General features: G+C 37.8%; 2 protein-coding genes across 6 annotated transcripts in view; both read right to left on the bottom strand.

The window, feature by feature from the left end:
* Nucleotides 1–18,419, bottom strand: part of PHTF1 (putative homeodomain transcription factor 1) — a 70,744-nt gene extending 52,325 nt beyond the window's left edge. Inside the window, exons 1-3 of one of the 4 annotated variants that reach the window (XM_044944533.1) lie at nucleotides 17,906–18,419; nucleotides 17,521–17,595; nucleotides 16,861–16,917 (exon numbers count right to left, since the gene is read on the bottom strand). In XM_044944533.1, coding sequence (XP_044800468.1) covers nucleotides 16,861–16,917; nucleotides 17,521–17,565 — 102 coding nt within the window. In that variant the 5' untranslated portion in view covers nucleotides 17,566–17,595; nucleotides 17,906–18,419. Of the gene's footprint in view, nucleotides 1–16,860; nucleotides 16,918–17,520; nucleotides 17,723–17,905 lie in introns of all 4 variants that reach the window. The other 3 variants (XM_044944534.1, XM_025289425.2, XM_025289436.2) reach the window with 3 other exon arrangements.
* Nucleotides 18,420–20,599: 2,180 nt separating this feature from the next.
* Nucleotides 20,600–26,643, bottom strand: part of RSBN1 (round spermatid basic protein 1) — a 43,220-nt gene continuing 37,176 nt past the window's right edge. The window contains exons 6-8 of one of the 2 annotated variants that reach the window (XM_044944532.1): nucleotides 25,794–25,902; nucleotides 24,690–25,166; nucleotides 20,600–22,679 (exon numbers count right to left, since the gene is read on the bottom strand). In XM_044944532.1, coding sequence (XP_044800467.1) covers nucleotides 24,693–25,166; nucleotides 25,794–25,902 — 583 coding nt within the window. In that variant the 3' untranslated portion in view covers nucleotides 20,600–22,679; nucleotides 24,690–24,692. Of the gene's footprint in view, nucleotides 25,167–25,793; nucleotides 25,903–26,643 lie in introns of both variants that reach the window. The other variant, XM_006064832.3, reaches the window with a different exon arrangement.

Raw genomic sequence — 26,643 nt, 5'->3', positions numbered from 1 at the left:
ATTTGACTTCTATGCAGAGTACACCACGCGAAATGCCAGGCTGGATAATTCACAAGCTGGAAGCAAGACTGACAGGAGAAATATCAACAATCTCAGATATGCAGCTGATACCACTCTAATGGCAGAAAGCAAAGAGGAACTAAAGAGCCTCTTGATGAAAGTGAAAGAGGAGAGTGAAAAGGCTGGCTTAAAACTCAACATTCAAAAAACTAAGATCATGGCATCTGGTCCCATCACTTCATGGCAAACAGATGGGGAAAAAGTGGGAACAGTGTCAGATTTTATCTTCTTGGGCTCCAAAATCACTGCGGACAGTGACTGCAGCCACAAAATAAAAGATGCTTGAAAGAAAAGCTGTAACAAAGCTAGACAGCATATTAAAAAGCAGAGACATCACTTTGCAGACAAAGGCCCATATAGTCAAAGCTATGGTTTTTCCAGTAGCCTTGTATGGGTGTGAGAGTTGGACCATATAGAAGGCTAAGCACTGAAGGATTGATGTTTTCAATTGTGGTGCTGGAAAAGACTCTTGCAAGTCCCTTGGACTGCAAGATCAAACTAGTCAATCCAAAAGAAAATCAACCCTGAGTATTCATTGGAAGGACTGATGCTGAAGCTGAAACTCCAATATTTTGGCCACCTGAGGTAAAAAGCTGACACAATGGAAAAGACCCTGAAGCTAGAAGAGATTTGAGGGCAAGAGCGGAAGGGGGTGTCAGAGGATAAGATGGTTGGATGGCATCATCAACTCAATGACATGAGTTTGAGCAAACTCTGGGAAAAGGTGAAGGACAGGGAAGTCTAGCATGCTGCAATCCACGGGGTGCAAAGAGTCAGACACAACTTAGTGACTGAACAACAAAAAGAAGAGGACAAAAGTCATTACGAAATTGATGACCAGGACTTCCTTGGTAGTCTAGTGGTTTAGACTTCACTTCCAATGCAGGGGATGTGGGTTCGATCCCTGGTTGGGAAGCTAAGATCCCACATGCTTCACTGTTGATGTTCAGTCGCTCAGTCATATCCCACTCTTTGCGACCCCATGGACTGCAGCACCCTGGGAGAAATATCAATAACCTCAGATATGCAGATGACATTACCCCAGTGCCAGAAAGCGAAGAAAACTAAAGAGCCTCTTGATGAGGGTGAAGGAGGAGAGTGAAAAAGCTGGCTTAAAACTCAACATTCAAAGAACTAAGATAATGGCATCTGATACCATCACTTCATGGCAAACAGATGGGGAAAAATAGAAACACTGACAGACTATTTTCTTGGGCTCCAAAATTGCATGTTTCATGGTCCAAAAAAAAGTAATTGATGCCCACTGTTCTTGAGTCAGATTAGAAAGTCACTACTTTCATATGTGATTGTGCTGAGGAAGAATAAAAAACACTTATGCCATGCTTTTGTTTCAGGATCTGTCAGCTTGATCCTACACATTCTATAGTATGTATATGAAGAAGCAACATTTGCCAGGCACTATTCTAAGCACTTTACATAAACTTCAAAACCATATCTCTTATGTCTCCTGTATTGGCAGGTGGGTTCTTTACCACTAGCACCCCTTGGGAAGCCCCTATTACATAAACTTATATTAATTTAATTCACTTAGTCCTCACAACTGTCCTGTGAGACAGGGGGCTTTATTATCTTCACTTTATAGATGAGGAAAAGCGAGGCACTGAGACTAACACGTCCATTCTCTCTAATAACCACTACACATCCTGCCCCTCATGATACAGTACAAAATGCATTCCTAATCAATGCAGGAAGAGATCCGCAAGCCTCTGAAAGGTTCAATGGGACTAAACCTTGGGAGCTGTGAGTGAATGTCCCTCTTGGCCACAACCTCAGAGCCCAGGAAACAATCACAGGAGGAAACTAGATGTCCTTGCACTAGCTTCTACAGCAGTGGTCTGGAAATTTTCTGCCGAACCGAGGTACAGCTGTATTTAGCCCACTGAATTGTTTGTACCCCAAAGAGCAGTGTACTGTCATCAAAGCTCAGAACCACCTGACCAATGTAGTTCCTACTTCTAGGCAGAGGAACTAAAGCACTCAAATACTGATGCAGTACCACTGGACTCCATATTTAACACGGAATAAATGACAAGTGAACCCTGCTACACAACTCTCTCAGTGTGCTGAAACGTTCGCTTTACTGCCACTGATTCTATACTACTGTATAGTAGTCAGGCACAAAGAGGGAAGTCATCTGGTTTACAATAGATGATGAACAACAAAACAACAATTACTAGGCAAGTACAGCATAATAGGAATATGTGTGAAGGACACCTAACTCAGATTTAAGAAGGCAAAGAAAGATTTCTAAAAGAAGATAATACCCAACCCAAGACTTGGAAGGGTGTATAAAAATTTGCAAAGAAAGGACATGAGCTGTAGCAAAAAGGGAAATTAAGTATATGAAGGCTTCCCTGGTGGCTCAGTGGTAAAGCCGCCACCTGCCAACGCAGGAGACCAGGGTTTGATTCCTGGTCCGGGAAGATCCCACATGCCGCCGGGCAACTTAGCCTGTGCATCACAACTATAAAGCCTGTGCTCTAGAGCCCAGGAGCCACAACTACTGAGCCCATGTGCCCTCCTAGAGCCCGTGCTCCACAAGAGAAGCCGTTGTAACAAGAAGCCTGCACGTCACCACTACAGAGTAGCCCCTGCTCACTGCAACTTAGGAGAAAAGCCCTTGCAGCAACACAGAACCAGCACAGTCAAAAATAAATAAATAAAATTACTTAACAAGATAGCATGACAAAAACTAAATAAAGGAGATGGAAAGAGTGAACATCAACATTTTAGGAATCAGTGAACTAAAATGGACAGGAATGGGCAAATTTAATTCAGATGACCATTATATCTACTACTGTGAGCAAGAATCCCATAGAATGAATGGAATAGCCCTCACTGTCAACGAAAGAGTCCAAAATGCGGTACTTAGGTGCGATCTCCAAAACAACAGAATTATCTTGGTGTGTTTCCAAGGCAAACTGTTCACCATCACACAGACAATAAGTCTATACCCCAAGCATTTATGCCGAAGATATGAAGTTAAATGGTTCTATGAAGACATACAATAAAAAGATGTCCTTTTTATCATAGGGGATTGGAATGCCAAAGTAGGAAGTCAAGAGATACTTAGGGGAGTAACAAGGCAAGTTTGGCCTTGAAGTACAAAACGAACCAGTGCCAAGGCTAATAGAGTTTTGCCAAGAGAATACACTGGTCATAGCAAACACCCTTTTCCAACAACATAAGAGACAACTCTACACATAAACATCACCAGACAGTCAATATCAAAATCAGACTGATCATATTCTTTGCAGTCAAACATGAAGAAGCTCTAAATACTCAGCAAAAACAAGACCTGGAGCTGACTGTAGGATGATCATGAGCTCCTTATTGCCAAATTCAGACTTAAATTGAAGAAACTAGGGAAAATCACCAGGCCATTCAGATATGACCTAAATCAAATCCCTTATGATTATACAGTGGAAGTGACAAATCAATTCAAGCAATTAGATCTGATAGACAGACAGCATGAAGAACTATGGGTGAAGGTTCGTAACACTGTACAGGAGGTGGTGATCAAAAACATCCCCAAGAAAAAGAAATGCAACAAGGCAAAGTGGTTGTTTAAGGAGGGCTTTCAAATAGCTGAGAAAAGAAGAGAAGCAAAAAGGCAAACAAGAAAGGGAAAGATACACCCAACTGAATGTAGAGTTCCAAAGAATAGCAAGGAGAGATAAGAAAACCTTCTTAAGTGAACAATGCAAAGAAATAGAGGGAAACAATATAATGGGAAAGACTAGAGATCTCTTCAGGAAAATTGGAGATACCAAGGGAACATTTCATGCAAAGATGGGCACAATAAAGGACAGAAATGGCAAGGACCTAACAGAAACAGAAGAGATTAAGAAGAGATGGCAAGAATACACAGAAGAACTATACAAAAAAGGTCATAATGACCCAGATAACCATGATGGTGTGGTCACTCACCTAGAGTCTGACATCCTGGAATGTGAAGACAAGTGGGCCTCAGGAAACATTACTACAAACAAAGCTAGTGGAGGTGATGGAATTCCAGCTGAGCTATTTCCAATCCTAAAAGATGATGCTATTAAAGGCTGTACTCAATATGCCAGCAAATTTGGAAAACTCAGCAGTGGCCAAGTGCTGGAAAAGGTCATTTGCATTCCAATCCCAAAGAAGGGCAGTGCCAAAGAACATACAAACTACAGTACAGCTGCGCTCATTTCACATGCTAGTACGGTTATGCTCAAAATCATTCAACCTAGGCTGCACCAGTGTATGAACCAAGAATTTACAGATGTACAAGCTGGATTTAGAAAAGGCAGAGGAACCAGAGTTCAAATTGCCAACATTTATTGGATCATAGGGAAATCAGGGAATTCAGAAAAACATCTACTTCTGCTTCATTGACTACACAAAAGCCTTTGACTGTGTGGATCACAACGAACTGTGGAAAATTCTTAAAGAGATGAGAATAACAAACCACGTTATCTGTCTCCTGAAAAACCTGTATGCAGGTCAAGAAGCAACAGTTAGAACTGGACATGGAACAATGGACTGGTTTAAAATTAGGAAAGGAGTATATCAGGCTGTATATTGTCACCTTGCTTATTTAACTTCTATGCAAAGTATATCATGCAAAATGCTGGGCTGGAAGAATCACAAGCTGGAATCAAGATTGCCAGGAGAAATATCAATAACCTCAGATACAAAGATTATACCACTACCATGCTAATGTCATGTCAACTAGATGAAGCCTCCATAAAAACCTCAATAGTCTGTACAGAGTTCAGACAGCTTCCAGGTTAGCGAACATACACACCAGTAGGGTAACATACCCCAAACTCCACAGAGACAGAAGCTCCTATGCTCAGGACTCTCCCAGACCTCACCCTAAGTATCCCTTCATCTAGCTATTCATCTGTACCCTTTATCATATTATTTAATAAACTGATAGTTGTTTGAGGAAGTGTTTCCCTGAGTTGTGTGAACCACCCTAGGTAATTAATCAAACCAGAAGAGAAGGTTACGGGAACCCCTGACTTGTAGCCAAAATGGACAGAAGTTGGGGGTAACCTAGGACCTACTTCTTGCAGTTGGCATCCCAAGTGGGACAGGAGCCATCCTGTGGGACCAGGGCCTTTACCTGTAGGAGCTGACACTATTTCCAGGCACACAGTGTCACAACTGGGTTGAATTGCAGGACACCCAGCTGGCGTCACCGAGAATTGCCTGGTGTGGGGAAAAAACTTCCATACATTTGGTGACCAGAAGTGGCGTTTTGCGTGAATAAGGGAGACTCACAAGAGAAACACAGGAAGCAGACTGAATTGAATTTCTCTAAATTTATTTCTGAAATTTCATAATAATGCTGATTACTCAAAAGATCCTTTTGACCTGTAAATGTGTTTATTTCAGTCCTGGGAAGTTTTTACAATATTATTTGATAATTACTTCTCCGCCTCCTATTTCTTTCTCCTGGAACACATACTAGTTGGATGTTAGGCTTCCTACATGAACTGTACTCATTTTTTAATATTCTTTTTCCCTATTCTTTCATACTATTTTTCTGGGAAATGGCCTCAAGTTTATCTTCCAACTTTTCTACTGAATTTATTTTTGTTACTTTTATTTTCTGGTGCTCTTTTTCATTTACAGACTTAAAAAAAAAATAGTATCCAGTACTTTAAATATATTAATTGTATCTTTAAAAATAGTATTCTTAAAATTCCTGATCACTTTTTAAAATCTCTATCTTTTTTTAGGTCTCAGATATTTGAGCATTTTCAATTATCCATTCACACTTAAGAGCAAGGCACTATCATGCTGAACACCCATTCAGTGCGCAGTGGAGGAGGGGCAAGGGAGGCTCTTGTTGAACAGTGGCCTCACTGTAGAGGGTAGCCAGACATTTCACTTCCAATATCTTTAAGCCTTTTCAGTCAGCTTGTGCAAAAAGAAATTCCAGTCTTCTGTTTAGAGATTATAAACCTGGCCACCAGCCTTTTACTTGATCTCCTTTACTAGTCCATTATTTCACCTCATTTTCATTTGTGTATGGTATTCCGGAATCTGGAACTTCTCTGGTTCAGCCTCTCCATAAAGCAATCTTCTGTCAATGGAAGATAAGGGTGGCTATGAGGTTGTGGAGAATGAGGAGGATCTGAGGATAGGTCTATTGCTCCTAATACATATGCTCAAACACTTCTACTTTCAGTTCTATAATACCTTACATCTGCAGATAGACCTGGTGCATCCAATTCCTGAGTCTTTCAGAAATTAAATACAGGGACTTTCTTCTCTTAACTTTTAAACTGAACAATAGTTGATGTATAATATTATATAAGTTACAGATATACAATATAATGATTCACAATTTTTAAAGGCTATACTCCATTTATAGTTATTTTAAAATATTTGCTATATTCTTCGGGTTGTACAGTATATCCTTGCAGCTGATTTTATAGATAATTGTTTGCACCTCTTAATTCCCTACTACCATATTGTGCCTCTCTTCTTCCCTCTCCCCACTAGTAACCACTAAACACAGGTGTTCTAAAACAGCAAGTTTAAACTTACATTTCTTTCAGTTCTTGAGGGCTGATTTTTTTCTTATTTATTATAATTTTAGAGGCGTTTCAGAAGAAACCAGATAGAGATTAATGTACATAGTCAACTGTCATCTTTAATGAGGAGTCTTATCTGTCATGTATCCACCATTCCCACTCAAGAAATAAAATGTTACAAATACAGCTGAAATCACCTCTGTGTTTATGCTTAGCTATTTAAAATTTTCTAGGTGTAAAATCATATTTTCAAATACTGATTTTTTTATATCCCAAAATTAATTAGAAAAATGAAGGAAAAGTTTAAAATATTTTAAAAGCAAAGATAACAGTAATTAGAATGTTTTGCTAATCTTAACAAATATCTCAGACAGCATGTTAAGTAGTAATAGAGACCACTCTTGTTTTATTCTTTTGGTGGGGGAGGAGAACCAAGTTGAGCTTCATCACTGAAAATAATCTTAGATTTAATATATTCTCTTAATTAAAAATTTTAGAAGACAAATTTCATTGGAAATATATAGATGAATTTCTTGTGTACTACATTATTATCTCTCCTGTTTTTTTTCTATTGGTGTGATTTAAGAAAATAGCCATATTGAGGTATAATTAATACTGTGCAAAACTCATTCATCTTTAGGTGTAGTTTTAGTAATAACCTGGTAGATTTCTGGTAAATTGAGAGAGTTGTGCAACCATTATCATGTTCAAATTTTAGAACATTTCCATCACCTGAAAATAAGAATGGCAATAAATCTGTATTTCTATTCCCCAGCAACAGGCAAACACATATCTGCTTTCTACTTCTACAGATTTGCCTTTTCAGAAATTTCATGCAAACTGAATCACAGAATATAGTCTTTTGTGTCTGGCCCCTTTTACGTACATAACATTTTTGAGGTTCATCATGTTGTAGCATGTATCAACAATTTTTATTGCTGAGTCATATTCCATTGTATGGATATAATACATTTATTTATCTACTCACAAGTTGATAGACATTTGGACTTTTTTCTAGTTTTTCGGTAATTAGGAGTAGTATTGCTATGAATATTTAAATACGTTCCTATGTTTTTATTTATCTTGCATAGGTACTATATGGAAATGTTGGGCCATATGAGAAGTATGTATTTAAATTTTTAAAAACCATCAAACTAATTTCCACTTTCCATTCCCACCAGCAGTGTATGATAATTCTAGTTCCTCCATGTCCTGGCCAACATCTGGTAAGGTTAGTCTTTTTAATTTTAGTCATTGTAACAGGTGAAGTGAACAATGCAAAGAAATAGAGGAACACAATAGAATGGGAAAGACTAGAGGTCCCTTCAAGAAAATGATAGATTCCAAGGGAACCTTTCATGCAAAGATGGACACAACAAAGGACAGAAACGGTATGGACCTAACAGAAGCAGAAGGTATTAAGAAGTGGCAAGAATACACAGAAGAACTGTACAAAAAAGGTTTTAATGACCCATATAACCACGATGGTGTTATCAGTCACCTAGAGCCAGACATCCAACTGGGCCTTAGTAAGCATTACTATGAACAAAGCTACTGGAGGTGATGGGATTTCAGCTGAGCTATTTCAAATCCTAAAAGATGATGCTGTTAAAGTGCTGCAATTCAACGTGCCAGCAAATTTGCAAAACTCAGCCTTGGCCACAAGACTGGAAAAGGTCAGTTTTCGTTCCAATTCCAAAGAAGGGCAATGGCAAAGAATGTTCAAAATACCACACAATTGCACTCATTTCACATGCTAGCAAAGTAATGTTCAAAATTCATCAAGCTAGGCTTTGACAGTACCTGAACCAAGAACTTCCAGATGTACAAGCTGGATTTAGAAAAGGCAGAGGAATCAGAGATCAAATTGCCAACAACCGTCAGATCACAGAAAAAGAAAGGGAACTCCAGAAAAACATCTACTTCTGCTTCATTGGCTATGCTAAAGCCCTTGACTGTGTGAATCACGACAAACTGTGGAAAATTCTTAAGGAGGTGGGAATACCAGACCACCTTGACCACCAGACCACTCCTGAGAAACCTGTATGCAGGTCAGGAAGCAACAGTTAGAACCAGACACGGAACAATGAACTGATTCAATATTGGGAAAGGAGTACATCAAGGCTGTATATTGTCACCCTGCTTATTTAACTTACATGCAGAGTACATCGTGTGAAATGTGGGGTTGGATGAAGCACAAGCTGGAATCAAGATTGCCAGAAGTATCAATAACCTCAGATATACAGATGACACCACCCTAATGGCAGAAAGCAAAAAGGAACTAAAGAGCCCCTTGATGAAGGTGAAAGAGGAGGGTGCAAAAGCTGGCTTTAAAGTCAACATTCAAAAAGTAAGATCATGGCATCCAGTCCCATCACTTCATGGCAAATAGATGGGGAAACAGTGACAGGCTTTATTTTCTTGGGCTCCAATATCACTGTGGACGGTGACTGAAGCCATGAAATTAAGACCTTTGCTCCTTGGAAGAAACGTTATGGCAAACCTAAACAGCATATTAAAAAGCAAAGATACCACTTTGCCAACAAAGGTCAATAGTCAAAGCTATGGTTTTTCCAATAGTCATGTATGGATGTGAGAGGTGGACCATAAAGAAGGCTGAATGACAAAGAATTGATGCTTTAGAACTGCGGTGCTGGAGAAGACTCTTGAGAGTCCCTGGGATAGTAAGGAGATCAAACCAGCCAATCCTAAAGGAAATCAGTCCTGAATGTTCATTGGAAGGACTGATGCTAAAGCTCTAATCCTTTGGCCACCTGATGCGAAGAGCCGACTTGTCAGAAAAGACCCTGAGGTTAGGAGAGATGAGGGTAGGAAGAGAAGGGGGTGACAGAGGATGAGATGGTTGGATGGCATCATTGACTCAATGGACATGACTTTGAGCAAACTCTGGATGATAGTGAAGGACAGGGAAGCCTGGCATGCTGCAATCCATAGGGTGGCAAAGAGTCGGACATAACTGAGTGATTGAACACAGCAAACAGGTGTATAATAGCATCTCACTGTGGTTTTAATTCATACTTCGCTAGTAACGTTGAGCATCTTTGGACAGGCCCAATCATTTCAGCTATTGTCTTTAGTGATATATCTATTCAAATCTTCTGCCCATTGTTAAACTGGGTTTTTTGTCTTCTGAGTTGTAGGGGTTATGTATCCTAGGTACAAATGCTCCACATATTAATAAGTGTACGATTTGAAAATATTTTCTCACAGTCTATGGCTTGCTTTTTCTTTTTTTAAAATGGGATTTTGAAGAAAGGTTTTAATTTTTGATGAAGCCAAATTTATCAAATTTTTTTCTTTCATAGCCGTTTTTCTAAGAAATCTTTGCCTATCTTAAGGTAAGAACGATCTTCTATGTTTTCTTTTACAAAACCTCAGTCTTTCAGTTCTTACCTTTAAGCCCACGATCCTTTTTAATTAATTTTTGTATACACTGTGAGGTAAGAATTAAAAGTTTATTTTTATATATGTGGATATCCAATTGTACCAGCACCATTTGTTGACAAGACTATCATTTCTCGTTGAATTGTTTTGGCATCTTTGTCAAACTCAATTTATCAAAACTGTAAGGATTTATTTCTAGATTTTCTATTCTGTTCCACTGATCTATTACTCATGTCAATACTATACTATCTGAATTACTTACAGCTTTACAGTAAATCTTGGATCCAGTGAAGTGAAAGTTGCTCAGTCATGTCCAACTCTTTGCGACCCCATGGACTAGAGAGTCCATGGAATTCTCCAGGTCAGAATACTGAAGTGAGCAGCCTTTCCCTTCTCCAGGGGATCTTCCCAACCCAGGGATCAAACCCAGGTCTCCAGCATTGCAGGCAGATTCTTTACCAGCTGAACCACAAGGGAAGCCCTTGGGATGCAGTAAGCCTTCAAATTCTGTTCTTCTTCAAGTTATCCTGAATGTTCTAGGTCTTCTGCCTTCCTGATCAACCTCAGAATTAGCTTATCAATTTTTGCCAAAAGAAAAAGAAGACTGCTGGAATTTTAAAGGGATTATAATGAATCTATAGATATTAATATATTTAGAGGATTGCCATCTTAACAATGTTAGGCCTTTCACATCCCAAACTGAAATATTACTCCATTTCTTCAGATCTTTAATTTTTCTTAGCAATGTTCTGTAGTTTTCAGTGTACAGGTCTTATATATGCTATGTTAAACTTACTCTTAAGCATTTTACTATTTTTGATACTACTGTGAATAAACTGTTTTCTTAATTTCATTTTTGGAACACTCATTGCTAGTATACAGAGATACAAATAATTTTTGTATATTGATTTTAAATCTAGAGGCCTTGCTAAACTCATTTATTGTTAGTAATGTCAGGATTTTCTAAATAGGGGTTCAAGTCATCATGAATAAAGGCAATTTTCATTTTCTTTTGCATCTCAGTGCCTTTCACTTCTTTTCCTTGCTTTACTGCACAGGCTAGAATCCCTAGTACAATGTTAAATCGATGTTAAGAGCAGACATCTTGCTTTGTTCCTGATTTCAGAGACAAAACACTCCCTAACTATAGTGGGTTTTTTATAGACATCCTTTGACAGACTGAAAAAATTACTTACTGTTTCATCAATAATAGGCACTGAATTTTGTCAAATGTTTTTAGTCTCTACTAAAAAGATCATGTGGTTTTATCCTTTATTCCATTAATATGGTATATTATATCATCTTCAAATTTTAAACTAATGACACATTTTTCAGATATCCCACTTGGTCACAGTAGATAATCCATTTTGTATGTTACTGAATTTGGTTTGCTGATATTTTATTAAAGATTTTTACATTTTTGGGCCAATGTATATGTTTAGGACAAATTTTCTTTTTTTTTTTTTAAATAAATCAGTATGATAGTTATTAAAAACTCCATATTATGTCTCAGGTAGGACTTTTTTCTTTCAGTTTTATTGAGATATAATTGACATACAACACTGTATTAAGTTTACAGTACAGAGCATAATGATATGACTTATATACATCATGAAGTGATTACCACAATAAATTTAGTGAACATCTACCATCTCATAGGTACAAAATTAAAAAAATAGAAAAAAATTTTTTTCCTTGTGATGCAAACTCTTAGGATTAACTCTGTTAACAACTTTCATATATAACATATAGAAGCACTATTTATGGTTTATCATGTTGTACATTACATTCCTAGTACTAATTTATCTTATAATCGGAAGTTTATATCTTCTGACTGCCTTCATCCAATACCCCTCCCACAACTCCCCACCCCTGGTAATCACATACCTGATCTCTTTTTCTCTAAGTTTGTTTTCGAAATACAATTGACCTAAAACAGTATGTTATACAACATAGTAATTTCATACCTTTATACAGTTCAGGATGTACTGAACTTAAGTCTAATTATCATCTGTCCATGCAAAGATATTACATAATTACTGACTATATTCCTCACACTACATTTCATACAAGTGACTCATTCATTCTGCAACTGGAAGTTTGTACTTCTTAATCTCCCTCACCTATTTCTTTCCCTTTGTAACCCGTCTCTGGCAACACCTGTTTACTCTATCTACATCTATAGCTTTTTTTCTGTTTTATGTTTGTTCATCTATTTTTTAGACCCCACATATTAAGAGAAATCATAGAGTTTTTGTCTTTCTCTGACTATTTCACTCAGAATCACATCCTCTCGGCCATTCATGTTGTCACAAACAGCAAGATTTCATTCTTATATGACTCAGTAATATTCCATTGTATACAGATACGACATCTTTATCCATCCCTCTGTTGTGAGCACTTATGTTGCTTCCGTATCTTGGCTATTGTAAACAAAGCTACTATGAACATGGAGTGCATGTATCTTTTCTAATTGTTTTTGTTTCCTTCAGATAAACAGCCAACAGCAGAATTGCTAGGCCACATGGTTGTTCTATTTCTAAGGAATCTTCATACTGTTTTCCATAGTGGCTGCACTAATTTACATTTCCACCAACAGTGCAAAAAGGTTCCCTTTTCTCCATATCTTCACCAACAACTGTAATTTACTGTCTTTTTGATAATAGCCCTTCTGCCATGTGAGGTGATATTTCGCTGTGGTTTAGATTTGCATTTCCCTTATGGTTAATATGCTGAACATCTTTTCATGTGCCTGTTGATCATCTGTATGTCTTCTTTGGAAAATGTCTATTCAGATCCCCTGTCCATTTTTTAATAGGTTGTTTCTTTTTTTGATGTTGCCTGGTATGAATTTTTTGTGTATTTGGATAAACCATTTGTAAATATCTTCTCCTATTCAATAGGTGGTCTTTTCATTTTATTGATAGTTTCCTTTACTGTGCAGAAGTCTTTTAGTTTGTTGTAGCCCTGTTTATTTTTGGTTTATTTCCCTTGACTGAAAATATATATCCAAAAAAATATTACTATGACCAATGTACAGCCTATGTTTTCTTTTGGAAGTTTTATAGTTTCAGGTCTTACATTCAAGTTTTAAATCTATTTTGAATTCATTTTTGTGCATCATGTGAGAGAACAGTGCAGCTTGAGTCTTTACATGTAGTTTTTCAGCTTTCCCATTTATTGAAGAGACTGTCCTTCCCTCATTGTATATTCTTGCCTTCTCTGTTGTAGATTAATTGCCCATATAAGTGTAGGTTCATTTCTGGATGTTCTATTTTATTCCACTGATCTATTTGTCTATGTTTATGCCATTATCATACTGTTTGGATTACTGTAGCTTTGTAGTATAGTTACAACAAATTCTCTGGTGCTGTCTTTGTAATCAGGGTAATACTGGTCTCCTAAAATGAGTTGGGAAGCACACTTTCTCCTCGGCTTTATGAAAGAATTTGTGTAGGATTCATGTATTTGTTCTTGACCTAATTAACTGTTATTTATCCTTCAGATCTCATTTGACACAACAATTCTTCAGGGAAGGCTTCTCTGACTTCCTTGACTAGGTCCATTTCCCTGTTGTAACAGCTTGAAAAGAAGAGCTTTCTTTCTTAGCATTTATCACAAAGCAATTTTTATTCATTACTAGGATTAATCTTACTATTGTTTTGTCTCCCACATTACCATAAGCTCCATGAAAAAAAAAAATCGAACGTTTCTGTTCATCATTATACAGACATATCGCCTAGCCTATTGCCTACACATAATAGGTAGCTGCTAACAAATATTGGTTAAATGAAGAATACATAAACATCTGTTTTACTTTTATTTTTTATATTTCTTCCACTTTATTTTGACTTATTTCTGATTCTTTTCATATTAGCTTGAATCATTGTGACTCTTCCTTCCTAATCAATCTAGACATTTTTTTTTTGTTAATATAGACATTTAGAGTGATATTATTTCATCAAGCATTGCTTTGGAAGCCCTCTACAAATTTTGTTATAACTACATTTTTATTTCTATCCTCCAAAAAAACAGATATGATGTGCCTCCTCTACTCAAAACCATACCATTTTTTTCATTTTCTATAATATAGTGTCTGAAGTTCTTAGAACAGTGAACTCAGCCCCAAACTGACTTACAATCTATCATCTCATTTACATATCTTATACTCCAACCAGATTGGGCTACTTATTCTTCCCTTATACAACTGTTATACTTCTGTTTGTAAATACTTTTTCTCCTCAAAATCAGCACCTAGCAAAATGCTTTAAAGACAGTAGCTCAATAAATGTTTGTAGTACAGTGCCTACCACTTTGCATGATCCAAGTTGATTTTTTAAATTTATGTTTTTTATAACTTTGAATTATATTTTTATTATATAATTTCTAATTATATTGTCATCTGATGTTATTTTTTGTTTTCAAATTTTTTCCTTTTTCTTTGTTTTCAAAAATCATTACATTTGTGTAATCTGTTTTAAATTGCATTAAATACTTCTTCATAACCTACACTTTTGTCAGTTTTCATCTAAGACTTAAACATACTTAAAAACTTGGCTTTTCTCCCACCACCACTAGATTGTGAAATTCATGAAGGCAAGAACCATGTGTGTCTTGACTGTATTGTTAGCACCTGGGAGGCCTTGGTACCTTAACTGTAAATTTTAGAGTTCTCTTTAATTTTATTCTTTCCACTGCTAAACTAAGGAGGTGTTAAGATTACCTTATGAGAAAACAATGATTAAAAATATACATAATAGGTTGGCTTTAATCAAACACAGAAATACCAAGTTCCTAGTGTGAATCAAGATGTTCTAAAAAAATGGGATACAAATGCAATTCCTGTCCTTGAGGTCCATGAAAACACACAGGTTAACAAATAACACAGGATACAGTGTACCAAAAGGAGGGTATGTATAAAATGGCATGGAAATAAGAGTTGTGGAAATATTTAAATCAGGTAGAGGAAAGAGGTAGGTAAAGAAATTGGATGACAGGAAGCAAAATCTTTTAAAACATAAATAAACCAAAACCAGTCAAACTACAGGGCTTTTTCAAGATCACAAAGCTAGAGACAGCTCACAAAAGGAGATCCAACCACTAGTACTGGGTGCTTTCCATTATACCAGACTTGCTACCCATACTTTTTGGAGCTCACAAAAGATCAACAGGACAGGATTTGAGAGCTACAATATAAAACTGGGGGATTTATTCATCCTAACCCCATCTCCTATTACTATAAAACATCAGAGACTGTACAAAACTATGAAAAGTTAACCAAGTACCAAGTATTTCTAATAACTTCTTAGTTGATTGACTTATAAAAAGAACACGCCCTAAAAGTATTTCAGCTGAGATTTAAATGTTCCAGCCCAACCAATCTGACTTGGAGATAAACAGAACCAACTATTAAGTTGTACTGGGCTTCCCAGGTGGTGCTAATGGTAAAGAACCTGCCTGCCAATGCAGGAGACCTAAGAGGCGTGGGTTTGATCCCTGGGTTGGGAAGATCCCCTGGAGTAGGGTATGGCAACCCACTCCAGTATTCTTGCCTAGAGATTCCCATGGACAGAGGAGCCTGGTGGGCTACAGTTCACAGGGTTGCAAAGAGTCGGACACGACTGAAGCAACATAACACCGAGATATAAATATTTTTTTTAATGTTTTTTTTCTTTAAAAAAAAAAAGAAAGGTCCAAAAATAAGAATCTGCCAGCCATTATTCAGTACTTTCCAAGGAGGTAAGACCCTAAATCAGTAGATCTAAATATTAAAGTCAATAGATATTCTTTAAGGGCAGGATGGTCTTTAGGCTGTTCCACATCTCTTAAGACTATGCAATTACATATGGCTACCAAGCAACAATTCCATGACTAATTTGCAACACCCCCCCTCCAACCCCCCAACTCCCACAACACATATTGATCCCACAGCCCTGGTTTGGGAACATTAGATTATTTAACCCTTCCTTCCCCTATTCCCTGGTGGCTCAGATGGTAAAGCGTCCGTCTACAATGTGGGAGACCTGGGTTCAATCCCTGGGTTGGGAAGTTCCCTGGAGAAGGAAATGGCAACCCACCCCAGTACTCTTGCCTAGAAAATCCCATGGATGGAGGAGCCTGATGTCCATGGGGTCGCAAAGAGTCGGACACAACTGAGCGACTTCACTTGACTTCACTTCACTTCCCCTATTATAAATTAATAAACTGCACCTGAATTACACATCAATTTTGGTTTCTTGGTTAGCATGAAATAACTCCAAGAAACTGCTCAGATCCAAAAGTAGTGTAGAAAAACATTTAAGAACCTGAAATACTTAAGATCATACTCTAAACCAGTAATTGAAAAAGTGATTCAGGTAACAAATGGATTTTATTTGACTTGCAGAGGAAGAAAAAGAGGAAGAGGGAGTGGGAGGGGTGGGGGACGAAAGGCAAGGGTGAAAGAGGAGAGAGGCAAGGAGAAGGAGATGCTCTAAAAAACCTGGACAGTTCATTTTCACAACTTCACCTGAAAACCTTGAAGGTCTAGCAAATTGGCCTTGTATTACCACAACTAACTCTCAATTACCACCAGTTAAAGAGCCATAGTTCATTTATACTGGATATTTGATTTCAAATTAATCACAGACCAACTACTCCTTTCTGTTTCTCTCATATGGAGGCCAAATGTTAATTGTCATTTATCATCCCACTGGTACTGTTGTTTTCCTTATAAACTTCAAAGAACAAAGAATACCTTAGTGGATAAGTGCAGATTTTTTTTTTTTAAGTAAGTACAATCCATTACTTACAACACATTAATGCAGTAAAACAAAGTGGAAAAAAATCAAAGAAATCAATTTACCTTAATCTGAGTCTGTTCGATTGACTTTTCCCATATCTGCTGATCATATGCTCCAATCTGAAATAAGAAGCAGGCTACTTAAATGATGGAAAGGAAATCCTTTTATTTAGGCCAAGTCTCACAAGTCACGAAACTATTTAAAGTGTCTATATGATATCTGGGAAATGTCTGTGCTTTTCTGAGGCTAGGATAAATTATTATTTCCAAGGACTATTTCCTTCAAAATTTCAAACTTAGCTGGAAGCAATGTCCAAAATATTTCAAATTAAATATAAACCTTAAAAGATATTTCCACTTAAGAAAAAATATCAGTAGAAAACTAAATAGAAATAAAAGGCTATGGGCAGCTCATTAAGATTGCTGACACTGTGCAGATAAAAGTTTTATGTCTAAAAAAACAGCCATTTGATGAGAAGCAAACTCTCATAGCCCTGCTGTGACACTGTGAATGTAGTCTGGAGACAGGAGGTTGAAAATCTTATGCGGGGACCTGGAACTGAATTCAAAAGACCTAGTGACCTTGTACTAGGTTTTCTATTTGAGATACCATGTAAGAATACACTGCACTACCAAACTCATTAAAAACTAACATGATAGGTATTCTTTGTGGGAGCTTTCTGCAGGGAGCATGCTTTACAAATAAAGATACACTGATATTACCTTCTTTTGGTACCACGATATAGCATCTCTCTCATTTGAGGCCATCTGTGTCTCCAGCCAGAGAATGGGATTTCACTGAAAACGAAGGAAAACCAGTCCGTGAATCCAGTAGTTTAAAGGTACTTTCCCAGTTTGGACAGAAGTCAAAAAACGCTTCTCTCAGCCTCTCCATAAGCTGCTGACCGTCTCGTTCTCCGGCCGACTGCCAGGAAAAAAAACAAAAACAAAACAAAACAAAAAAACCCTCTGGCGCAGCGGCGACCGGAGCCTCTCGGAGAGATTTTGTGCGGGTGTGTTTAGGGATGCAGGAAAGTAGGAGAGGAGGGGAGGTCGCTGGAGTTGACCCGCACCCTACCTCCGCCTCTCTCCAAGGTCCTGCACTCACCTGGTGACCAATGCCCCGCCGTCCGGCGGCCGGGACCTTCCTTCTCAGTGGCCCCGGCCCGCCCGTGAGGCCGGGGGCGAGGCGGCGGACCCGGCAGGCCGCATCTTCCCCCCGAAGCAGAGACGCCGGCCGGGCCGTTACCATGGAGACCGGGGAGGCCGCCCCAGCCTCAGAGGCAGCCGGCTGCCCAGCGCCCAGACGAGGGCAGTCTGCCGCCAGAGAGCCGGCGCCCTCCAAGCCCGACCTATAGGGTCATCGGACTGACCCTAAAATAACCAAACAATGAACTGAGAAACGAGGGCGATAAAAAGTGAAGGGGGTATTCGCTAGACTGCCAGTCGCTACGGCAACGGCCGAAGGTTTTGTGCCCGGCCGCAAGAGTCAAGTGCAGAGGTCCCAAGGTCCGGTGGCAGCTGCTTCGGGGCGGCGGGCACGCGTGCTCGCTAGGCCGGGCCGGGCCGGGCCGTGACTCAGCCGACCCAGACCTGGGAAGCAGCAGCTCCGCAGACCACGGTGCAGCCGGGCTGCAGCTTCCGCTTTCCGGGGTTTGCAGTGAAGTTGGCTCCGCCCCCGGCCCGGGTCCTTCCCGCCGAGCCTCCGCCAGGCTTCGGGACCTAGGAGCTGGGGAGCTACACCGCGGCGTATAGGCCCTGAGCAGCTCCCTCAGATCACCCTTCAGGCCACTTCTTCAGAAATGACTTCCCAGCCATCCATCTAAAGGAGGTCGGTCCAGATATTTCAATAGTTCCCTGTTCGTTTCTTTGCCAACACTCGTCTTTCCTTGTGTTTTATATTTCTTTGTGCTTCATTATTTACTGTCGGCCTTCCTCAGTAGGCTGGGGGCTCCATGAGGTCAGAAACTAGGGTCTGGCACGAGCCTGGCCTAAAGTTTCTCAACCTTTGCTGTAGGAACAAATGTTTTCGTGAATTTACGCTGTTCTGGAACCAAAGACCTGACAAGCTGCGGCTTATTAAATCTCTCCCGCCTCTCAACTGCTCTAGGACTTCATCTTTCTGGGTGCTCAGGGGTAAATAAACAGAGGGGCCAAGGTTTAGGACAGTTCCAAGGCACTTTCCCAATTAGGATAGGGGCAGGTAGCGAGGGGAAGAACTGTTTGTAGGTTAAGAGTTCAAGCAGGCTGACAGAGGTCAGGAGAAAGGAATGGTTGCCACCTCAAATGAATATGTAAGAATGGGTTAAGGTTTTAAGTAAGCTGCTTTCCTCTACCTTTTTTTTTTTTTGGCCATTAATGCAACACTGACCTCTAACGGGGATTCTAACCTCAGTTGAAGCAGTGTCCTTGCTTGGCCAGCAATGGTAGCATTTGGGTCCGTTTAAAGCTAATGAGATAATAATTAGACCAGTCTAGAAAGCCTTAGATGGGCAGTTGTAAATGTTTGCTAGCTAATTTTGGATTAGCTAGCAAATCGACATAAATGGAAGTTACTATCCCTGTTTCACCAGTGAGGAAAATCGACCAGGATAAAAGTAACTCCCACAGAATAAAATCATTTTACCCAGTCTTATTTCTATATTCCACACATTGGCAGTGGTTCCCTTTCTGCTTTTGCTTCGTGACAGCTTTTCCCGTCCTTACAACTTAAAGTTCTGTTGGGTTTCAAGAATGGCTGACTAAAGAAAAACACGGGAAGAATGACTAATCAAAAAGTCATTTTTTGTATATCTAAATATTTGCTTTAAGAGGTAGGTTACAGTAAACTAATTAAGCATTTTACTTTATTAGCACACAGAAAGGCTTTAGGGGGAGTTCCTGGAAGAACTGCAATCAGGGAAGACGAGTAAGTAGCAAACTGTCCTTCAGGAGCCCCATCTACAAAGTTACAATGCTCCCTAAGGCTCTTACTGAGCAAAGCATGGGCTTTGAGCCCACAACTGCATTCAAATGCCTGCTCCCACTATTTAACTTCAGGTAATTTATTCAGTCTAACAGCCTGCTTTCTCACCTGTATTATGGAGATTGTATTGTCACCTTCCTACTCAAGGCTGTGAGGATTAAATGTTCAGTTCAGTCACTCAGTCGTGTCCAACTCTTTGCGACCCCATGAACCACAGCACGCCAGGCCTCCCTGTCCACCACCAACTCCTGGAGTCCACCCAAACCCATGTCCATTGAGTCGGTGTCACCATCCAACCATCTCATCCTCTGTCGTCCCCTTCTCAATAGTTACTCAAAGAACATCAGTTCCTTTCCTTTTCCTTTCCTAATCATAAGCAAGAGCTATCAGCGCTTAGGAAAGGTACCTTAATTAATGAGAAGTTCACACAAATAAGAACTGATGAGGAAAAAAACCACTGAGTTATGTCAATACAGCAATGACATCTGAAATGTCTGTAAGAGCATGTTCATTAACTAACACTGCATGCATGTACTTTCAAAAATATCAACATCCCCAGATCAAAAATTTAAGACTGTTCTCAGATATGAAACAATTTTTGTGGTAAGAGGGTTAACTGCCACAATGCCAAGCATAGTTTTCCTTCTTCCCCACAAACTAACTGCCTCTTGATATGGATGAAATTTTACCCTGGCATCTATAACCTTTTCCTTAAAAAGTCAAGATTTTCTAAAATAGTACAAAATAATAGAAAACAGAGAAGAGAGGGATACTTTAAAAACAGGTTCCAGGTAGCTAGAATTCATATGTGCTATTCATTTTGTCATGAAACATCAGTAAAGGACAAATCAGACTTTGTTTATTAAAAAAATACTTTACAGGAAAAAAAAAAAACTATGCATTCCATTGTCCTATTTTACAAAGAAATAGCTTAACAATTTAACACACTTAGACAGCTACAAAAAAGCACTGTGTTAAAAGGATTATTATTCACACAAATTTAGATTTAAGACTATTCATTAAAAACCTTTTTAAAACACTCATTAATGTCAATAAACAAACTAAGGCCACAAAACGCAAATAGTCCGCCAGGCAAATTATACATTTCATCTATATGCAAAGACCTCTTAGATAAATTAAAGCCACAGGAAAAAAAAGTCTTAGCTGCCAATCAAAATGGAGTTTAGTCACAGAAAACACTATTACATGAAAATTTACAACATGTGATAGTAGTACATAAGTTTTTTAGAGAGAATTGAAAAGTGCTATATTAAGAGACATTGGTCTCAACTACATGCACAAGTGAATCCTAAAAGATGTATGAATAAAATGGAAGGCCATAATATTTATGGAGAGATACTTGCTTTTAAAGCAACAAACTTTCAGGATGAGGATAGGTCCATGTGCTAAAGAAAAACATCTGTCTTGTACATTTCCTCTACTTACTGCATGACCAATAAATACAGCGACAATCTGTTTTTAAAAAAATAATACTTAGCAGAAATATGAACCTCTGGCATGTACTAGTGAAAGGTTCTTTTTATAAAACTTGTAGCAATGATAAAACAGAAAGACACAAACTCAATTATTCTAAAGATATAAATGCAAATAAATTTTAATGGCAAATACAGATGAAAATGATCTAATAATGAGCTAATAATAATTAAAAATATATGCACTAAGGGTTTTTTGAATGTTAGTCTTGTTCCTAAATTAGCTTTCATTCTAGATAGTATTTATAGAGGGAAAAGCTATAAGCAAAAATCTCTCCAGTTACTAAGCATGAACTTTTTGCCTATTAAGACTGATGCAAAACATCTTTTCCTAAGGTTTAGTAAATAATTTTATTTGATAAGCTCCTTTTTCCCCCTACAAGAGCTTTTAATATTAGTCGTTATTCCAGCTGTCTCTAAGGGGAAAGGGGACCTTCCAAATGTCTTTAATTTGAAGTATTAATAATAAAGTACCAGTGAAACAAATCCTAAGTATTAAATTAGCAAATTAAAAGTACAATTAAGCCGATGAATTTATTTGTAAAGTTAAAACTTTGGAGGGAAAGCAGATCTGTAGTTTTTATTATTATTGCTTTATGAATTTGGGCTACTTCTTTGAATCATAATCCTACTCCGAGTATATCCTGGTAATTACAGTATGACTTCTGGGGCAAGGGGAAGACTTTTCTCCTGATTAGTGAATACCATAAAATCATTCTAATTACTAAGTTAGGAATACGTATTTACTGGATCCTTTTCCGTAAGAACATTTAAAAAATATCCCTCTGCTCCACAAAATACTAAAACTTATAGCCACATTCTGCAAGTAATCTCAAAAGAGCTGGCACAACGGATAATATACCAAAAAGGAAGATCAGCTTAAACTTCAGTTACAACTTCACTGCCATCACTACTTTACAAATCAGAAGACGCCAGATTGTTCCATGCCTCACTCCACCAAACCAAATAATTTAATTTTAGAAAAGTTGCTATCATTTGTATCGCTAAACTAGGATACAGCTTTAAAGCAGTAACAAACTCAAAACTTGCGCTTGTATATTCATCAGTCTTTAAAGCATGCTATTAAAATCTAATACTCACATAGGACATTCAGTTTCCAGATACATTACTAGCTAAATGTTTCTCTCTCGGTTCTATTGCAGTTCTAACATACAATGAATTTATTAGTACATGATTTTAAACATCTTTATACTGTTTTCATATTGGAGTTGAGGGTAGAATGTTTTATAAAAAGAAAATGGGGATTTGTTTTTGATTGTAGGTCTTTGCAGATCCGCTGGTTCCTGAGTGATTTATACACAGTGCTGGCTGTCAGGAGACAGTCTCCTTGTTTATTAGCAATGACCAGCTTAGATGACAGATGGCATCTGCTGGATGGCAAGTGGGAGATGGGGAAATCGGATCTTGGAAGACAAGAAAAAAATAAAAAGTTTTCACTTTAACAACCTTGTTCTTCATGATTATTTTGAAAAGCAAATGTTGCCTGAGAAGAATTTTACTTTGCACAGCCTGGTAAAGCTCTATGAAATTCTTCTGGACAGAAAAACAAAAACAAGAAATAACCCAAACCCACATACTCAGTGATTCACCCCCTCCCCCTAAAATAACAAAAAACACCCTCAAAGGCAGGTCCCTTAAAAACTAGTCTTGATAAACTAGAATTCACCCTAAAATTTATACCCAGGATTTTGAAACACCCCTGCAATAATCACATTACTCTTCATACCATTCTAATTACCTTATTTACAAAGATAACTAAAACCAACATCACTTCCAATTCATAAATGGTTTACACTGAAATGTTTCTCTATTTGTCTTCATCCTTTGTAACAGAGAATACATACATATACATATATATAAGGAATAATACAGATTCTAACTAATCACTGCAGTATTTGCTGATGGTTACTTTTCTATCGGTTTACACAGTGACCTCTATACTTTGCTAATATGCGTTTAACTACACAACAATATTGCACAAAGTAATATTTATATAAGATTTAACCTATTTCAGAATATTTTAGAGAAAATTCATATTTGTATTTCAAAAGATGCAGCTATGTTTTCATGGTGACAGACATAATAAAGCAGCATCTTTTTTTGCCTATGTTAATGTAAATATTCCAAATCTCACTCTCCAGGAAAAAAAAATCTCCAAATTGCACTATAACCAGGTAGATACAAGAATCTGGTCTTAGGTGTGGGGAGTACTCTTCCTTTAATAAGCAAAAGGCCTATCATATTATTAACTAAGAGAAAGTGAAATGTGTATCACATTAACATTCTAAAATAACAAAGTTAAGACTACTAGCTATATGAACTGTGCCTGTTCAGAAAAAAAACTGTTAAATACTCAGGCACTAATAAGGATTAGGCTACCTGAAACTCTAGGATGAAGTCTAGTGCCATATTCTTTATTAGACAGTAGCAACACAGAGCAATAATAAATAAACCCAGGTGTCAACAGATCTTTATCATGAAGAGGTTGATGCTAGGTGACAAAAATAGTTTTTCCTAAGTTTCATGCACAAAATATGGCAGCCTCATCTGAAAGATAGATATCATTCTATAAGTTTGATACTCATGATCAGTTTAGGAAGCAAAAGTGTCCACACAGAATGTGAGGATGCTAGGAAGCAGAACAATATAGAGTATCATGTCAACATTATCTCTTTTACCCAAAACATCTTCCATAGTTACCAAGTATTCTAGAAGAGATTAATGAACCATGGAGAATGAATGACCAAGGACTATTCATCTTTAGATATTTTTAATTGAAATATCCACTGGGCTTTAAATAACAGATACCCAAAAAAAAAAAAAGTTTGGATCAGAAAGTGCTGTGCTTTCTTTTGTTAAGAAATCAGAGAGCCACTGAATTCCTTAGAAACTACCTGCTCTTTATGGTTGAAACTAAATAAATGACTTGCCCATGTAAAAGATGCAGGACCTCTTTCCTGCAACCTATGCCATTTTTACTGCAGAAATTGGATCTGTGCCATAAAAGCACAAGTACTAAATCATAAATCTGATCTTCTATCATAAAAACAGCAAAAATGGCAAGAGACAAGTCAAGATAAAATTAAAGGAAGTGAATTAATTTACCAAATAAGAATCTGTTATTCCAGACAATTCTCATTTTGATTTGAAGAAGAGATTGAATTGTTACCTCACACCTTAAAACAGAAAGTAGCAGCAGACCCACTATTACATACTGTACTAACGGGATAAGATACAACTCTTAACTTTGCATAATCTGTGTAAAAAAGATATGCTTGACATTTGTGGAATGTCATTTCTCTTTATAGAATTATAGGCAAGATTTCTCCAATAAAACTTAACTTAGGCCAGTTATAAAACTATAACTTCACATCAAAATTTAAAAAAGTTAAAAAATGTGTTTGAATATGTACATATCACACAGGAGTGCTTGAATGTTCCTGTAGACTGTGTTGCTGGTCAGAGTCCAGTCTACTTTCCACCTTTAAAACTGGAATAGACTGAGTCATCTGATCGTGCTGTAGATTAAGTTCAGATGAAGGTGGGAAGGACGATGAAGCAGTTGTCAAAAGCTGCGTCTCTGTGCATGTTTCCTCAGATTCAGTTTTTATCCTCACACACTGGGAGTCAACTTCTAATTCTTGCTTTCCAGTTAAATCACAGTCCACATTAGAACTGCCTTCTGTGTTTTGAGAGGCATCCACAACAGGGTGGTACTGTTTAAGCCTTATATGCCAGGCTAAGCTGCACACTGCTGACACTGTTTTGAACTGATGAATGACATTTCTAGGGATGAAGTAGATATCATTGTCACACAGCTGAATTCGAGCATAACGAATGCCTTCCCGCCTCATTTGGTTTAGTTTTGCTTCATCCACCCACTGCACACACTGAAAAAGGGAAAAAAGTTTCATGAGATTTTAAAGTAAAATATGCAAAGATTAAGTCAAATAAAATAATCAGCACAGGAAAACAGTAGGTTCAAATTAAAGCCAAACAATACTATACAATATACAATTTACTACAATTTCCTACAATTCCTAAGATACATTTTTCCTCATATGTTATTACTTTTCTAGTAATAAAGTACAGGTTAAAATTAGGACTGGCCTACAGAATCATTAAATAATTCAAAATGCAACTAAATATCAATATTCTTTGCCCCATGCCAGAGCAACATTTATCTGTTTCTTTCACTGTCTTCCAGCCTTTTGTAGGTGAGGGCACACAGTGCAATCTGGTTAACAGCTGAGACTGCTCATGGCCCAAATTGAGCATCCGGGGTCCTCTCCTCAGGCCCACCTGGCATCCCAATGACTGAAGGGAGACCCTAAGCATTTTTCTTGGGAAGCTCCATTTTAATGATTTTCAACATCCTCCACAAACAGCTTTTAAAATGAAATTAAATTCACTATACCATGTATCCAACTAAAAGGTAAAATGCACAATTAAATAAGTACAGATACTTAATTTCCAAGATCTCACTCAAAGAGCAAACAAAAAGCAAAAGTTTTTACCTGGGAAACTGGAGGTTCATGAAGGTCTAACTGAAGTCTCTGTACAACATCAGTAAAATCCTCAGCATGAAAACAAATCACATCTTTGGTTATGCGAGGTTGGTCACTCCTAAGATTGACAAAATTAAGTTTTAGAAACAAGCATCTCATAATGGAAAATGATGACAATTTCAATCTTCCTGTTCCTGGAACTGCTATACTAGCAAAGAAATAGATGCATAACACCCAAGGACAAAGTATACATTTGTTTCTTTCATCAACTTAAAAAATTAAAACATCAATAAAGTGATTTTTAAAAAATTAAAATTAGTTGTTATAAAACTTAAACTTTAATGACTAAATCATCTAACCACTTTGCCCCACCATCTCCATGCCACCGGACATCATCATCTTGACAGAAAGAAATGGACAGAATACATCTCAGACACAAATACCACACATTCCAGAATACATCTCAGACATAAATACCACACATTCCAGTTTTCAAAGTATAGAGTAGGAAAAAAAATAATCTTTAACTTAAAATATTACTGTCAACCTGTGATTGAACTCTAATTCTAAAGATCAAACCAAACTCTACAATAATATTGAAGACCCTAAAGGCATAAATATGAAAAACAAAGTAAAATACAGCTTTTAAATATGTTCTGAGCCTTGGTAAAACCAGGCCCTAACTGAGTGTAAAAGGGTGCAACCTGTAAGAAAGCCAGTATAGCAGTTGCTCCCAAAATTAAAAATAGAATTACTATGCTGCCAAGTCGCTTCAGTCGTGTCCGACTCTGTGGGACCCCATAGACGGCGGCCCACCAGGCTCCCCCGTCCCTGGGATTCTCCAGGCAAGAACACTGGA

The sequence above is a fragment of the Bubalus bubalis genome, chromosome 6 (genome assembly GCF_019923935.1).
Source record: "Bubalus bubalis isolate 160015118507 breed Murrah chromosome 6, NDDB_SH_1, whole genome shotgun sequence".
NCBI classification, from domain to species: Eukaryota; Metazoa; Chordata; class Mammalia; order Artiodactyla; family Bovidae; genus Bubalus; species Bubalus bubalis.
The sequence above is the reverse complement of the archived record's forward strand: the minus strand, read 5'-3'. Positions and strand labels throughout refer to the sequence as shown.